The sequence below is a fragment of the Phragmites australis genome, chromosome 10, assembly GCF_958298935.1.
Source record: "Phragmites australis chromosome 10, lpPhrAust1.1, whole genome shotgun sequence".
In the NCBI taxonomy this organism is placed as follows: Eukaryota; Viridiplantae; Streptophyta; class Magnoliopsida; order Poales; family Poaceae; genus Phragmites; species Phragmites australis.
Genome location: NC_084930.1, coordinates 26,998,079 through 27,015,741, shown reverse-complemented (window position 1 = coordinate 27,015,741; position 17,663 = coordinate 26,998,079). Strand labels below are relative to the sequence as shown.

The 17,663-nt window shown below is 42.2% G+C and overlaps 1 protein-coding gene across 1 annotated transcript; it reads right to left on the bottom strand.

Moving 5' to 3' along the window:
* Nucleotides 1-8,188: 8,188 nt before the first annotated feature.
* On the bottom strand, nt 8,189-10,832 carry LOC133930514 (probable peroxygenase 5). Its single transcript, XM_062377177.1, has 6 exons — nt 10,637-10,832; nt 10,425-10,553; nt 10,235-10,320; nt 9,210-9,301; nt 8,938-9,063; nt 8,189-8,549 (listed from the first exon to the last, which is right to left on the bottom strand). The coding sequence occupies exons 1-6, from the start codon at nt 10,746-10,748 to the stop codon at nt 8,399-8,401; spliced, it is 696 nt and encodes a 231-aa protein (XP_062233161.1). The 5' UTR covers nt 10,749-10,832; the 3' UTR covers nt 8,189-8,398.
* Between the last annotated feature and the right edge of the window lie 6,831 nt (nt 10,833-17,663).

Sequence of the window (17,663 nt, the reverse complement as noted above, 5' to 3'; positions counted from 1 at the left end):
TTTAAAAACAAGGACTTGATGAATCTTTTCAAGAAATTATACAGCCAAAACCAGCAGAGAAAGTTCAACGCCCTCTATGCAAGACTAGACAAACTAACCACGAAGCAGACAGTTGAGCTAGGAGACACATGAGATGAACGATTGCTCTTGGACCCATCCCAACAGATACTCCCTAGAAAGTAAGAAGGTCAGGGTCAGCTGTTAGGAACTTTTCGCAGTGAATACAAAATGAGCCAAGAAAGAAATGAGCATTGATGTACGATGTTGGAGGGGCAAGGTATCGGATAATGACAACTAATCTTGCTGAGATCTACAACTGGATCATACGGGGTATGAGGTCCCTCCCACTTATTGGAATTGTTGAAGGTATCATGCATTGGACTTGCAGATATTTTATTGATCGCTACGTAGCTGCTTTGAATGCAGTGGAAGATAACCGTATGCTATATGGATCAATGCTATGTGTGTACATGGAGAAGGCTACAAAGAAGGCACATATGCACCGCACTAATCAGGAGGGAACTGCGGAGTACATGTTTAGTGTCTTGTGCCGTAATAAGGGTTGTAGGGGTGGCAGGCGTGAGCGCCATCTATAAGAGTGCGTGCTTAGGATTGAAACATGCATCTGTACGTGCCAGAATCCACAATTGCTACACAGGCCATGTACACACGTCATAGCTGCATATGGCGAGCACAACATGCTACCTAAACAATATATTTCTAACTACTTTATGAAGGATTAGATACTAAACATATAGAAACATGAGCTTTATGGCTACACCATTGTTGATACGTTTACAAATAATCCAGGTCCCTCATGAATCTATATACCTGACTTTGAGAGGATGTTGACAAACTTGGCGGATTCAAAACGATATAGATGAATCCAAGGCAGGTCCAATGGTGAAGCGATGCAACAAGTGCGATGAAACAGGTCACATATACAAGTATTGTCCGAAAAATGTACCTAGCAGGTCATGACGGCAGTCAAGTGTGAATGTATTTAGAGTATCTCGATGTTATATTTGTAAGGTTTTCGCCTTACTTATGTACGTTACATTTGGACATTACATTTGTATTTGATTGTGTACCTATATGTTGTAATATGTTCATGTAATTTTGTGTACGTGTATGTTATATGCTGTTCATGCAACTGTGTGTATATTTTTATGAACAAAATATTTATATTTGGTTTCAATGCATATATGACGCACCCACCGACCTCCGAGCTTTTTAACCCTGCAGTGGACAAGAAGCACCACAGCTTCTTGTCTGCCGTTCACTAGACGAAGTTAGGAGTTTTCCGATCACGTGGCCCTGGGGAGCTACTTATGATCGATGATTATTGAAAGCACCAGTATGTCGCTAATTAGCTACGTATATGCCAGTTTATTTATTTATTACATGTTCTACATTCACTTTATATTCCAAATGGTTCAGGTTGGCAGTATCCGGACTCCTACCACTGTGTCATTTGGTGGAGGCCCGAGCGACAGAGAACCCTGAGGCAGCGGCGAGGCAATTCTATTTTGACCGCTCGCTGATCGCTGCACTGGTCGACCGATGGAGGCCTGGGACCCACATTTTCCACCTCCCCTGCGGCAAGATGGCTCCGACGTTGCTGGACGTAGCCTTCCTGTTAGGATTACCTTGCGCCGGAGCTGCCTTTGGAGTTGTTGACGTGGATGAAGACTGGATGAACGTCATGCACCAGTGGTTCGCCCCTATTCAACGGACGGACAACTCACCCGCCTACGTGCCTGAGTTCCTTTCGGATTCGTGAGGGCCTACGAAGAAGTGGATCCTCCAGTTCCATGTACCCTACAATTTACCTTCCCATTTACTTCACGATTTCAATGAAATTTTACTCATCATCATTTGTATTACTTCTAGCCTGCATACATCCACCCGGATGTCGGCTTGTACTCGGTCTCGAGGCACTTTGAGGCCTACCTGCTTTGGTTGTTCAGCTGGGTGAGGTGGATCGCAGATGCGGAGCCCGATGATGTCCCCCAGTTGGGCTAGGCCTCCGCTGTCCTTGCGATGACGTATCGGGTCTTCTGCAACGCGTGCACGAAGAAGGAGCCACAATCCACATTTGCTGGGTGTCCACTACTGCTGCAGTTGTTGTCGTACAAACGGTTCGTGATTGACCAACCCATTGTGGACCAGTCCCCGTACCCTGAGGAATGGTATTGCGACGCAACGCTAGAAAACCCAAGTACACACTAGAAAACCCAAGTACACACTAAAGGTCAACAATGTGCGAACACTCACAAGAATAGTTATTTGTTTGACCAAAAAATGAACTACACTCAAGTTTTATTAATTCAAAAATGATAAGGCCTCTTTGATATATATATATATATATATGTGTGTGTGTGTGTGTGTGTGTATGTATGTAGGTATGTATGTATATATATGGATTGAACATTCCTTATAAATTTCAATCCAAAGGAACTCAGTAACATGCAGGCATTAGGCGTCATCACATACATATCAAAAGTATGGGTTAAGCTGGAGAAGCTATCTTGGAAAATGGAGATAATATGTAATCCATTGCAGCAACAACCACTAATTACTCTAGTGGAATATGCTGCCTCAGAAAAAACTCATTTTACAATGTTAGACCTAGTGATTGTACTATTGTCTTCTCAATGTGAATATGAATGCTAGATAAACCATTCAGAATTTAGGCACATGGTGAATTGCAGAATACCGATCCATATAATTAAACCAGCAAAGTGTGACTTATCCATAGAATGAATTCAAAGCATATATCCAAATGTTCTTAATAGATAAGCCAAATGATAAATATCCTAGTATGGGCAACTTTCATCGCAGGATTTTTGAAACTACATGTACTATATTATCAAGTGATTAACACAGAAACGGACATTGGACTATAATATTTTAAAGAGCGTACTTTCAAATCTAAATTTATCATAAGCATGAGTCTTGTACCAAGTCAAGTATTTTTGCTATAAACTACAACTGAAATGATGAACTTTGGTTTTGGATTCACTTCATTGGAGTTATACTTAATTCTATGCAAAAATGACAAATTGCGTTTGGTTTTCGACATAACATTACCAAAATGAATTGAATAGGGGTTCTGAGCATATGACATGGGGTTCAACATTTTTCACATGATCTACATGGCATAGCAAAAACTTATGTCCAAATTTGACAATTTTTTGGAGCCACATATGATTTACTATGCATTATTGAAGCAATAAAATTAAATTTGCTCATAGAAAAATGCATAAACATTTCATGGTTGAAACAAATTTTAACATGAAGAGTACAATATATGTAAACCAACAAAACTAGTTTCATTCCATTTGGAGCATTCTACAATTTTCTATGTATTTACAAATTTTACTTCTATTATGCATATATAGAATTTCAAAAAATCTACATTTTCAAAGTAACCCTTTTGTACTCAAGTAGACTTAGCCTCTAGTGCCGATTGGTGGAGCCTGTGGAGTTGACTCGGTCAAAATCCAAATTAAGAAGGAGAAAGGGACAAAGGCTCTGGCGGTCGACCCTGGGGCACGAGCTGCTGGTGGTCCTCGATCGTGGCCCTAACCAAGGAGGGGCGGAGTGGGCCAAGAGCGTGGGGGCATTTTGGACTTGGCGACAACATGCGCCATGGCAATCCCAACAATGGCTGCAGCCTTCAGCCGCATGGGCCATGGCGGCGGGCTACACAACATAGCCATGGCATGGCGGCGCAGCTATGGCTGTGCGTGCGTCAGCCGAGTGAAGAGCGGCGACGCACAGGGAGGGAGAAAGGAGTGACAGCGCTCACCGATGTAGGGAGAGTTGGCGGATGGTGACAGGGACGAGGACGACGATGGGGAGGCAGTGTCGGTGTCAGGGACGAGGACGAGGACGGCAGGGATGGCGACAGGGATGAGGATGGTGGGGCTCTAGGGACGGTGGCGTTAGGGAGACAGCGGGGCTCCAAGGACGGCAGCATTAGGGAGGGAGTGAAATTGGTAGGGCGCAAGGGATTGAGAGGTTATGGCTAAATGTTCATATATATACGGATCGAGTATCAATGTCGGCTATGGTATACAACCGATACTGATACTAGCATCAGTGTTGATTGCATAACCCAACCATCATTGATGCATGGACTATCAGTGCCAGTTGTAAAAATAAGCCAACACTGATACTTGAAGAACCGGTGCCTATTGGACTTGGATATGATTCAATCCATGTGTGCAAGAATACTTGTGTCGTGTTTAGGAAGGAGTATGCAAAAATTGATGAGTGCCCAGTATGTGGTGCATCAAGATGGAAAGATGCAGATGGAAGCAAGGGCATTTCTGAGAAGGTATTGAGACATTTTCCATTGATTCCAAGGCTGAAGAGAATGTTTGCTTCTAAGAAAATAGTAGAGGAGGCACAATGGCACAAGTTGAAGCAACAACTAGTGGAGAATGAACTTAGCCATCCAGCTGATGCTGAGGCATGGAAAGACTTCGATATAAAATTTGGGTGGTTTGCAGAAGGTGCTCATCGTGGGAGAGGTAGAGGGATACTGGACTGGCTCAACTCGACCGACTTTTTAGGGGGTGACCTGTAAGAACTATTATGTATATATGTGTTTGTCAATGCCTATGACTTGTAATGTGTGTTCACTTGAATATGACCAAGAATGCGGGGAGCATACCTAAGTTCGAGAGAAAGAACTTTGCCTATTGAAAAGTTCGCATGGCGAGCTACCTAGAGGCTCTTTCCCTTGAAGTTTGGGTCGCCGCTTCCGAAGGATTTCGAAGACCTCTTAGTGAGCTTCAAGTTAGATGGAATGTTAGGGCTAGGAATGACCTCTTAGTGAGCTTTAACTTGGTCTCTCTCAAATGTCTCAAGGTGACATCATTCGCAAGATCTTGATGGTTCTCCCTAAGCCCAAGTATAGCATTGTCATCTCACTTCCTCATGAGAAGGACCTTGATCAAATGGAGGTTCATGAAGCGGTGGGGAGTATATTATAACCACGAAGAACTAGAGCAAAAAGTAGAACAAAAAGAAAAATTGTATTAATAAGAGATTGATTGTGTGTTGTTTCAATTGGCCTAACCCCTTTAGCTATTTATGAGGGGTGGTATAGACTTCTCCATCAAGGATTAGACTCTATCTAATCCTTAAATCGAGTCTCTAGCTATATCCTAAAATAACTCGGCCAAAACATCCCAAACATGCGGGATTATCCAATCCAACAAGCCTCCCACGCAGGGGACACGTTTATATGCCATAAACATGTCATATTCGGCCAATAATATGAAAGAGTCCAAATAGAACACAGGAAAAAAACCAATCCGAATCAAAATGTGCACACCGGATAAATCAGTGTGAACAAAATGCTATAACCGGACTATCTGGTGAATGCAATTTTTAGAAACCCTAGACTTCAAGCTTTGTTCTCACCGGATAAATCGGTGTGAACAAAATACTAGCGCCAGAGTATTATGTTTACGCTGTACAATTACTCAGAAACATTTCGGGAAATCCTTCTTAACACCGGATGTTCCAACGACCAACCGGAGTTTTGCTCTTTGTCCGGTGTTCACAATCTTTCACTGCAACTCCTCTCCATCTTCTATACACCGGATGATCTGGTGATAACATCGGAGTATTCACCGGACTAAAAGTCAAAGAGTAAACTCTAATTTGAACTCACCGATGATCCTGTGTTTAAAACAAGCTATCACCAGACTATCCAGTGTTCGTATTAATTTCGATCCGAGCCAAATTTAGGTGTCAATACTAGTTTATAAGCCTTAATCCCCCTAATTCCATAGTTCATATGATTTACAATTGTATAGCTTCACATTCGGCAAATCCCCCCCCCCCCACACACGTTTTGCTTCATGCTCTGCCACTACACCCTGCCTAGCTGGCACTGATACTTGTAGTATATATGCTGGTTGTTCCCTGAGCCGGCACTGTTATTGTTTCCCCTTCTCTTAATTTGCTTCACGTCAGAATATTTTCTGAATGCCGGATATTCTTAGTATCATACAATAGCTTTATTTGTACTATCATACAATATATTTATTTGTATGAATTAAAGAATAAATAATAGCTGTAAAATTTTCATTTAATACAAAATAAAGCATATTCTTACTTAATACATATCCTTGATACTGAGTATCAGTGTCAGCTCATGGTTACCAGTCGGCACTGACGTATCACTGCTAGTTTGTTCTAAGAGCCAGCACTGATACTGAGTATTAGTGCTGGTTCAACCTGGCTCAGTCGTTGATCGAGCGTGGGAAGTTATGAACCGACACTGATATTTCATTAATGCCGATTCTATCCTAGTCGGCAGGGTTAACTCTGCTTAGATGACTGTTTATGTTATAGTGATGTGTTTTGCAGGCTGTTGCTGGCTGCTTCTGGACTTGAGAATCTACTCATTCCAGATCTGAGAAATGTAGATAAGTACAGCAAACAAGTGTGAAGTTATAATTGACATGTTCGAACCGGTGCAACTTTATTACTTCTCGGTAATTATCAAGGATAAATATATATATATATATATATATATATATATATATTTATAGTTGTTTTCAAGTTTGGTATATCTTGTGCGGATGCGTATGGAGCATAATGGTAAGGCTCTAGGGAGAAGCTGAGCCTGTGGGGGTTCCAACTCCCATCCCGTACCCCTCCGGTCTCCAATGAAGACCGCGTGATTGAGCGCTGTTATAAAAAGAGTTTGGTATATCTTGTCATAATTCATTTATTTCGTGAAAGTAAAAAACTCTTTGTTATCGAGAACAAGCCAAGGAACTAGTGTGAACGCTTTCGTAGTGCGTTGGTTGTTTCACCGATGGACGAACGATCGGTCGGGAGTTCACTCCCGGTCTCACACCGGGGCTTATCCCGTAAATAGAATTCTTCCGGATAGTCTCGAGCGGTTGCTGGCATAGCCGAAGGTTTTATAAATCTCTTTAATAGATGTGTGTATATAAGTTGTAAGTCTAACATGTGCCTTAGAAGGTGTGTATGATGTGATATATGTTTAAACGTGTGTTCAAATGTAGCTTACAGCTAGTGTTGAGGTAAAAAAAAAAAAAGCTAAGAAACAGGTGCAGGTGCTACATGGATTGCAGATTGAGGTCGTCACTGGATGCTCCAGCCTGTGGCAGCTGCTAGACCGTAGGAAAACCAACGTTACGACAGGCGGCAGGCACAAATTAAATCGCTCTTGTTTTTTTTCCAACACAAGGAAGCCACGTGGACTAATAGATGACATTTTTTTCTTTCTTTTCAGAGGGTACGATAAGAACGCACATAACCTATGTACACTTATACTATATATGCACACACGTATACGTATCTATACACAAACTAAGGAGTGTATTGAGGGGCAAAAAACTTTAGTGTATGGGAACACGTAGTACCACTGAACGTGCACGCGTGTATACCCTATTATAACCTAGGCTAATTCTAGATGCACGACATTTTCTTTCCATAAATGGCATTGTCGTTGCAAGCTGAACAAAGCCCAGGGGCGTGTTGTTAAATTGGTTTAACCGAAAGTGGCCCATGTAATTAAAGAAAAATGGTTCTTGTATAAAAAAAATTAAGAATTATGGGGTTAAAGTACCCTCTCCTCCCTCTTTAAACAAATAACAGTACGCATTAAATATGTGAGTACATGTTTTTTAAGAAAACTAGAGAAAAGAAAGCAAGAACACACATGAAACTAGACCTCTAATCAAGGGGAAAAAAAAGTAGAAAGAAAATATGAGAGATATTTTCAAGAAGCATGGAGCTAATATGCAAGTCGATAGGAAACTGGGCCTCTCTTGTCGTCTACGACGTCCGTGGAACACGCGACGCTCTCCCCCGCGCGTACTGCACCGCTTCCACCCACCACCACCACCGTGTCGGCAGCCCGTGGCACGGACCAGCCGGCCGGGCGTCGTGAACATGTGGTTGGGCGCCTCAACAATTGCTTCGCGCCCCGCGCGGCTGCTGTTTATTTTGAGAGGGTAGAACGCACACTATCTAAACACACCATACTTATACTATACGCACACACGCTCGTGGGGCTGCTGTTTATCACATTCGATCGAGTAACACGCGCACAAGAGCCAACGTATAATCGTGGTTACCTCTCAAAGCAGTGCAAGAGTTAAGACTCGATCGAGTAGCATGCACCACGTCGACTCGAAACACTATATACTCTTTTATTCCAAGAAGAGCGAGTACAAACTGCACGTACGATATAATAGTGGCGAACTGTATGGTTGGTCTACATAAAATAAAGGAGTGGTAAACTGGTTGGCCTGCACTCACGATCCGAAGTTTTAGCCAATTATTACGACACATATATCACATTATTATCATGCAGTCGCGGGGGCAGCTAAGTTTCTCAAGCTTCGCTGTGAAGTGTGACCGTCCGTTCCGCCAACTTCGGGAACACGGTCCCGTCGTAGATGCCCCTCACGGTGTCCCTGTGAAGGTACCCGCGGCTGTCCTTGCCGAGCGTGTAGATCAGCTGCCACTCCAACTCAGCGGCGGGCCTGCATGTCGCGCGTTAATTTTACTATTTAACTAGCTGAACAGGCCGCACAATAAAAATTTATTGAATGAACAAACATTTGTACGTCTTTCATATACAGCTATGACACATACAATGAGAATGCATTTTTACAAATTGTAATGCGAGTCACTAGGAAAAACATATTTATATACAAATATAGCATATTGTCATTCCAAAATATTTCTTAGATCAGGATTTTTGGCCTTTTTTTTTTTGAGAATTTCTAGGCTTTCCCTTTTTTTTCCTAGCCATCATGGTGAAACGTTCATCTCCTTTTATTACATAATCGAAGAGTCATTCCAGTCAGGATTAGCAAGTTTTTTTTTTTCATGAGCAAATCACACATATATGCAGTAAAAATTACGTACCATGTCAGAGGTTGAAGAATGTCCCTATTTGAGATAAGCATCTCCTCCACCTCCCACCACTTCAAGGCGTCCGGCTTGATGTGAGAGTGCTTTTTGAATATCTTGTCGAAATTCTCGGGGACGAACCTAAGAAAAAAGTTGAAACACGTACAATAGTAGACGTAAATCCATTGTTTATATGGTAAAAATGTGGAATATATAAGGTTAAATGCACATTATATCATAGATTTCCGTGTCTAACGAAGACCAAAAAATGAGGAGTATTGACGTACATTCCTGTCTTGTCGTAGGCACCCGTGTCACTTGCATGTATTGCTCTGTGGATGTGGGACACGTGGATGTCTGTGCTCGGTAGCTTACCAGGCTACAATGAGGAAACAACATAGTAAGGAGTACTAAGGTTATTTTCAGCAGTTATTTTAAATTTTTATTTTTAAAAATATTATTATAGTATCTCCTATTACTATTACAGTATCTTTTATTTTTTTTTATCTCCAGCAGTTCTTTCATTTTCTACCTTCTACTCCTCTTTTTTTCTCTTCGGATCCGCTATCAGCATCTATAAACAGTGTTGCTACAGTGTTGCTACAGTAACCTGGCGCGTTTTCTGCCTCGGACCCACTGCCAGCCCCTGTGAGCAGTGTTGCTACAGTACTGATGCGTGCTGCTACAGTAGCCCGAAAATACAGACCCCCACTCTCCACAACACCGTAGCGTCACTGTTTTGCACTGTAGCACTGGATGAGGTAGGTGCTGGAGATCAATTTCCAGTGATACAGTACTTTACGGAGTACTGTAGCACTGGATGTGCTGGAGTTGGTCTAACACCCCAGTAGTGTTGCTGGCTGAACAAAAGATCGAAGATGCAAACATAAAGCATTGGAAACACTTAAATGCACATCCACCCTTTTTTATTAGTATTTATATATGAGTAAATTTCATAAAACTATAATTATTTATATCATTATAACACATAACTATAACTTTTAAAATCTATTTTATAAAATTACAACTATTTTGATCTTTGGTATAAAAAGCTAAAACTTTTTTTACATATGCGTGGTTGATGGGTGAGATCAGATCATATGCCACGTGCGTGACTAACAGGTAGGATCAGATAAAAAATTATAATTTTTTGTTACTAAGGTTGAAGTAGTTGTAATTTTATAAAATATACTTTAAAAATTATAGTACAATAGTATAAATAGTTATAGTTTTATAAAATTTACACGTTATATATTAATTAGTAGGGGCTTGCCCCTTGTTTTGTAAAAAGAAAGAGAGCGAGCATACGTACAGGGGTTGTTAGAGGACCAAAAGTAGTATGGGTTGCTGTGGCGGCAGTAGTTGCAAAAACGGGTTCACATCCGATCGCGATAAACGCTGGTATCCAAGTTAGAAATTAATAGGGTTTTGGTAAGCGATGGCCTAAACTGTATGTGCAAGACCTTAACCACATAGATAACTAAGAACATTATGTCACGCACATTGAATACTCTCCGTGAGAGTAATAATGCCGTCTTTGTTCTTGTCAAAGAACTCCACGTGATGCTGTAGATCCGTCATGTTAGCACTGGCATGATATTTAGCTAGCGCTGCCACACTCAGCTTCCTCCCTTGATTAGAAACACAAAGCACGAAATTAGAGCAGCTCTACCAGCTTTGAAGAACCTAAGTGTCACACAAAACCGAACCTCACCGGAATGCATGTAGCCATGTACTATCGGGGAGTACATACAGTTACAACAAACGATCCATATAAGTAGCACAGAAGTCACCGACGCCGCCGGCCACCGTCCACGGCCTGCCATCGTCGCCGCCGGCGAGCTCGGTTGTCACCGGGGATGCGTGGATGTGAACGCTACTGTGTTAGACTTCAACTCTAAGAAGCACGGGTAGCATTGGCATCCATGGCCCTGCTTAAATAGCCGCAGGAGCCTATGGTCGCAGATGCATGAAATGCATGGCACCAGGTCAGTGTCATTACCGGGTTACTTTTCCAAAATAAAAATAAAAATCTGCCGACATTGGATGCTGTCGTCTGTAGCGGGTGCTTGGCTGCTTGCTGGAGGGATAGATCGCCTCATCGCCGATCATCGCAGATCGTTTGGATAAAGATGGCATTGACGGGTGCAGAAGCGAACAAAGCTTGTCGTGTGTCACGTGGCTGCAGATGCCGAATTTTATTTTGTTATGCTCGCTCCAAAAGGAAGGGAAATAGGAGTCTGGGCTAGGACTCATAGTGAATTTGTTTCCGTGTTTATCTTCAATTATAATGATCGTCTATATAAATACATCTTATAAACCGTCTGAAAAAAATAAAATTTATTCTCCTACATTTGCACTCAACTCATCATATAGTAGCCGCCTGGTTCAGCACACCCGAAGCCGCATGATCTACTATACAAATTTGGCCGTATAAGATCCCGTGTGGCCGCAAACAGATGTCGCGTGCCGACGTCATTGCTTACGGCAATGTTACTGCGTACGGCTGCTGATGTCATGGTACCCTATTCAGCTCTCAGCAAATTGCTACGCGCACCTTCTAAACAGACTTCTGTTTTCAGCTAGATTTTGCTATGCGCACTCGGCTCGCGTACCAAGAATTTTGTGCTTTGTTCTATTTTTAGCTGATTTTGCTACGTGCACCTAGGAATTTCTTTGACATGGATTCTTTTAAGTATTATATTTCGTTGTTAGATCGAATACAAGATTTTCCTTAAGATATGGATAGTTTTAACACATACTGATCTAGATGATACAGTTAATAGCTTAGGCAAAAAAGATTAAAAGTCTTGGTACGATAAAGAAAAGAGAAATAATTGTGAGGCCTTGTCCCAAATTTATCCTCATCTATCAAATAATATTTTATAAGAGGGTTTGTAGGAGAAAACTGATGTTGCTTATAACTTAAGCTAGAATCGATCTGCATGTCCAAAGATCTGATCAACAAGATGCATATAAAGATGAAGTTATTCACACATAAATTGCAAGATGGTGGTTCGGTGTTGAATCATCTTTCAGTCTTTACGGAGATCATTGCTGACCTGGCAGCTTTGAGCAGGTTTATCTCGAGGCTAGGAGAAAAGGGGTTGCCACTCTTTAAACTTCTGAAGAAAAATGACCATTTTCAGTGCATGCTAGAGGAGGAGGCTGCTTTCCAAGATCTCAAAAGGTACCTCTCGTCACCTCTTGTACTGATCACTCCTCGATCAGACGAGGAGCTCTTGCTCTATGTTGTAGCTACCCCCTAGGTCATTAGTACGGTCCTAGTCATTGAACGAGAAAGTCTTCGGTTACTAGTGTACTAAATCAGTAAGGTCCTACATGACGTGATGTCTTCAGTGACTAGTGTACTAAATCAGTGTAGTTTTTTTTTTATATGGTAGGTTGCTTGTGTTTCTCTCTTTTTCATGAGCAACTTACATGGTTTATTAGTTGTAGATTCTTTATATGGCACTATTTCTACAATTGGTATAACTTATGTGCCATGAACCAATCTCTAGGGTACCTCCTCATTGTTATAAAAAATAAGTGCATATCTCACACAAGTATTCAACACTTATATGCACACATTTAGAGTGAGTATATCCTATAGGTTGTGATTTTGAGACTAATATATATTTCTAGATGTATCTTTTGTAATCTTATGGAGTAATCAACATATTTTTGGAGGTATGCAATGCTTAAAGGCTTCAATTAGTATCATTGTTAATTTATTTGTTCATTTAAGCTACTTCTATGCATAATGTGGCTTAAACTTCTATCTTGACATATTGTCTAGTTGTGCAAATGTCTCTCTTATCATATGTATGCACACATATAGGGAGAGTTTAAAACATATTCTGTGAGTTTCCTGAATTATGATCCATGTATTTTTGTTTCAATTGGTATCATATTCTTAAAATATTATCACTACAAGTGGTATCCTTTCAATTGGGTCATTATTTATGTAGCTCTCTGCCATGTGCTCTAAATGTTCTTCGTCGAGTTCAACATGTGTTTCTAGCCCTTTTTGAGATTGTTGACAAAGGATGAAAAGTTTGATAACCAAAGTAAGAAGCAAGATACAAGATATCTAGAAATGTCAAAGTTAACAAAAGGGGAGAAGAAAAAGATACAAGAAGCAACATGAGGTACCTAGGTTGACAAAGGAGGAGAAGCTCTTGCATAGGTCGATCAAGGGAGATAGTGGCAATGGAGAAAGGGGGAGCCACAACAATAGAAGGACTAAATGGTAAAAATATGCATCCAAGCATTGTGGTATGGCCTTGTACTCTTTACAATTGGTATCATTTGTTATTTACCACTTGTTTTGGTTGTGTTGTCATCAATCACCAAAAAGGGGGAGATTGTAGCGAACATGCCCTTAGGAAGATTGTAGTGCAACATCTTTAGGGCATGTATATGATTTTTGATGATTAATAACAATATTGTCAATGGGACTAACATGTTTGTCAAGTATGTGCTTTAGTAAGTCACCGAACCAAGAACAAAGAGAGGAATGAATTTGACTTGTTCTATGAATTTTGATGTGATCAAATGGGATGTATTTCTATATAATCTTGTAGAGCCCTTGACAATTTTTCCATATAGCCCAAGATCATCAAAATCTGAATTCAGAGCAAAAAGTTATGCCCAAAATACATAATGTTGTTCTGCTGAAATTTGTCTGACCGGATAATCCGGTGCTCACATCAAAATTAGTCCAGTGCTACACCAGATAATCCAGTGAGAACAATAAAAAATAGTCTGATGTTCATAGAAAGTTTGAAGCGGAATCTTTTACCTCACCGGATGATCTGGTGTTCACAAAATGAACACACTGGACTATTATTTTTAGAGAGCTCCAAAATGAACATACGCACATAGAATAATCTGGTGCGTTTGTTTGATATTTAGTGAGTCATCACAGGATAATTTGGTGTTCACAAATGAGTTTGAATGGGCTCTAATGGCTAGTTTCTTCTAATGTACTTACTGGATGATCCGGTGCTTGTATTACTATTATCACCGGATCATCTGGTGTTCACAGTTTTTCTGAGCCATTGAGGCAATGGCTAATTAGCGGGTTTGATGCTATAAATACCCCTCCACTTAGTCATTTGAAGGTGTGGCATGCGCTGGAGTCCAAAGAATCCCATATAAACTTGAGAAGACATCCAATCCACCAAAGTGCTTAAAGTGTTCATCCAAGAAAATTTAGCACACCATTTGAGAGTGATAGTGCTATTAGGTATAAAGTATAGTGTTGCTAGGTGCTGCAACCTAGAGAGTGGATCAAGGAGTGATCCAATCGTGTGCTGAGAGGTACGTCGCCGTCTTGGAGTCTTTGTAATTCACTGGTAACTTGTTGACCCTCCGCCTTAGTGTGGAGTGGTGGCAAGAAGATTGTGCGGGGACACGGAAACCCTTGTCTTTGTGACTAAAACTCCGAAGTGAAGACGACACACAAGTGAGTGAAAGAGAGGTTAGTGGTAAGACCTCGTCTTAGTGGCTCATCATGCTTAAGATCTTGTCTTAGTGACTTGGTAGCTCAAGAGCCATGATCGGAAGAGACTTAGCGACTGGGAGCATATCCTTTGTGGAGTTTTAATGTGGACTAGGGGTGGCTCATGTGCCACCGATACCATGGGATAAAAATCCCTTGTGTCAAGTTTATCTCTCTATCTTATTTACGTTTCCGTATTTACATACTTGCAATGTACCTTGTTAGAGTACGTTGCAATCCTCTTAAGCAGTAGGGTAGACACACTAGATAAACCTAGAGTACATTTAAATAAAAATTGAGATAGGTTTATCTTGTGAAGTTTTCAAAGCCATTAGTTTCTAAGTGTCCTAATTCACCTCTCCCCCCCCCCCTCCTCACAACCATTCCCTAAATCCCCTGGTGATTTTGAACTCCTATTCATGGCAGTTGACAAATTCACTAAGGAAACCAAGCTTGTCAGGAAGATCACCACTGCAATAGCGATCATGTTCATACGAGGGCTGGTAGTGCAGTTTGGAAATCCAAACCGCATAATTATGGACAATAGGACTCAGTTCACCAGTAGTGTTTTTTGACACTATCGTGAAGGGATTGGGACCAAGGTTTGCTTTGCATCGGTGCCACACCCCCAAAGCAACAGACTGGTCAAAAGGGCAAATAGGATGATACTGCAAGGGATCAAAACCCAGGTCTTCGGTCGTCTTAAGAGCTATTCAAGATGCTAGGTGGACGAGCTCCCCAAAGTACTCTAGTCGCTGCGAATGACCCCAGTAGGGATACAGTCAAAACTCCTTTTTTTCAGGTCTTTGGTGCAGAAGCAATGCTCTCCTTTGAAATAGCCCTTCAGTCTCCCTGAGTGACCAACTACTCAGACGACAACCAGGTGGCACGATGAGAGGATGACATAAACCTGATTGAAGAGTTCCGCGATCGTGCTCTAATTCGAGCAGCCCGATATCAGCAAAGCCTCATATGCTATCACGATCACAAGGTGCGAGAGCAGACACTGGTTATAGGCAACCTCGTCCTTAGGCAAATCCAAAATAAGACAGGCCAGAATAACGTCTCCCCCAAGTGGAAGGGGCCTTACAAGGTGGTTGATGTTATCCGACCTGGCGTGGTTAGTTAGCCATGGAGGACGGCCGTGATTTACACAACTCCTGGAACATAGCCCAGTTGTGCAAGTTCTATGTGTAGGGTTACTCGAAGATGAACATGTTTCTCTATTTTGCATGATCTTCCGGACGAGCGTAGAGCATGGCTTCTAAGTTTTTCCGATTCAAAAATCAGACTCTTTGCTTTGCAAGATTTTCAGGAAAGGAACAATTTCCACCGGCTTATGAGTTTTTTTGATTTTGAGGCTTGACCACCTGGTCAGTAGCTTTTTTGGCGATCAGGCGGTCGAGAGCTAGAGTAGTTTAGATTATATAGTCATTTTCCCCTGTTTTTCTGTGCTGCTAGTTTTTTTTTCTGTGAGTGCCAAACCGTTTGAGTGCGGATTCAAATTGCCACTCGCGCCGTTTTAAGGATATGGGCAGCTAGGTGGTAACAACCACAAAGCCATAAGCCCAAACTCGGGTCGAGCAATGGTCATCACCGAAGGGCTTATCGTGCCAAGGGTTGTCCTAGGCTCCATGAACCTAACTAGCAAGTGGTACGGAAAGCCTTGGTCCCCCCTAAATGTAATAAGCACTCAGAACCTACTCACCACATGAACACAGGAAAAGTTTACATAAAAGCAGGCCCTTGCATTACAAAATAACCGCTAGGGTAATGCCCGAGAGCTATTTCTAATTGTTTCATTTAGTATCTCTAGGATCCAAAGATGCCTCTCTGTGGGTCAAACCAGACGAACCAAAGCAGAGACTGAGCTGCAAAAAGAAATGACCTCGTAAGGTCATGAAGCACCTCTGTGGTCTTCCGGGCGCCAACGAAACCTTCAAAGATTGCAAGAACAAGGTTCAGGTCGGGGAAGTGCTCGCCGACACAAGTGAAGGCAAGGCAAGCGCCATGGATTGTGGTCACAAGCAAGTGGTTGTTGATGTTCCCGCGTAGCCTCTACTCGAGCGCTCTCGTCTCCTCGGAGGCCACCAAGAACCAGCCGACGTGACCAGTTACGGTGTCTCCATGAGTGGGGTGGATCTGAATGCCAGAGGCTCGGAGCAGTGAGTCAAAAGGGGTGAATGCCTGACTAAGATGATAATAGAAATGTGCCCGCCGCTGGTCATCCTCACTCATCGCTCGCTCTAAGTGTCTCTTCACCACCAACACTCCTTCCGATAAGCTTGTCATGGAAACAGGTCACAAACCATGCAAGAGTTAGCTGGTCGAGTATCACTTGGCTAACCTGGGACTAACGTGGCTTAATTGTGGTAGGGCCAACGCACCTCGAAGACCACTTTGCAGGATCTCTCGCTCGACAGCAAATCTATGCTTGCACTCAGCCACCGCTTTCAGACTGTGCTGGTCGTTGGCGTTGTCAATAGGCGTGGTCGGGGGCTTAGAGCGAGCATGAGGGATGGACAATTCTAGGACTCTACGACTGTAGCACCAACACAGTCTTATCGAAGAAATTAAAAGCTTCAGTCATGCATAATACAAGCCAAAATTATAGTTCAAGGTTTACTCTTCTTCTATGACTTCCTTGACGGTCTCCACCTGGAAGATAGACCCTACGAAATCCACTGACCCTTGACACTCTGCCTCTAGCCTCTCCATTGCTAGGGGACCGGTGGTCATGACCCCTTCTCGGATAGTCTCAAGGTTGAAGCTGGGCATCCTTGGTCCTCGTCGCCAGGATGTTAGGAGTAGGCATGTCAACAGGGAAAATTCCCGCGGGGAATGGGTAACCATCCCCGTCCCCGTTTAAGATGAATTTCCCCGTCCCCGCCCGCGGGGGGAAAATTGTCCCATCCCCGCCCCCGCGTGGGGAATGGGTCCCCGACGGGGTCCCCGTCCCCGCTACCCAGAAATAAATATCATCAATTGATCTTGCAAGTAGGTGATCAAAACAAGACCTCAACATCCAAAATTCACACAAGAAAAAAAACAAGATAACAATTAACAAGAGCATCAGTTCATCATAAGTTTATAACATCATAATAACATCATAATTCACACATATAGTTCTAGAGAGATTGAAAGAGCTACACCAACAAAGCAACAAGGCAATTGTTCAGGTAGGAAGCAACAAGGCAACAAAAGCACATGCATTCTTGAGTCGTGACTTCTTGTC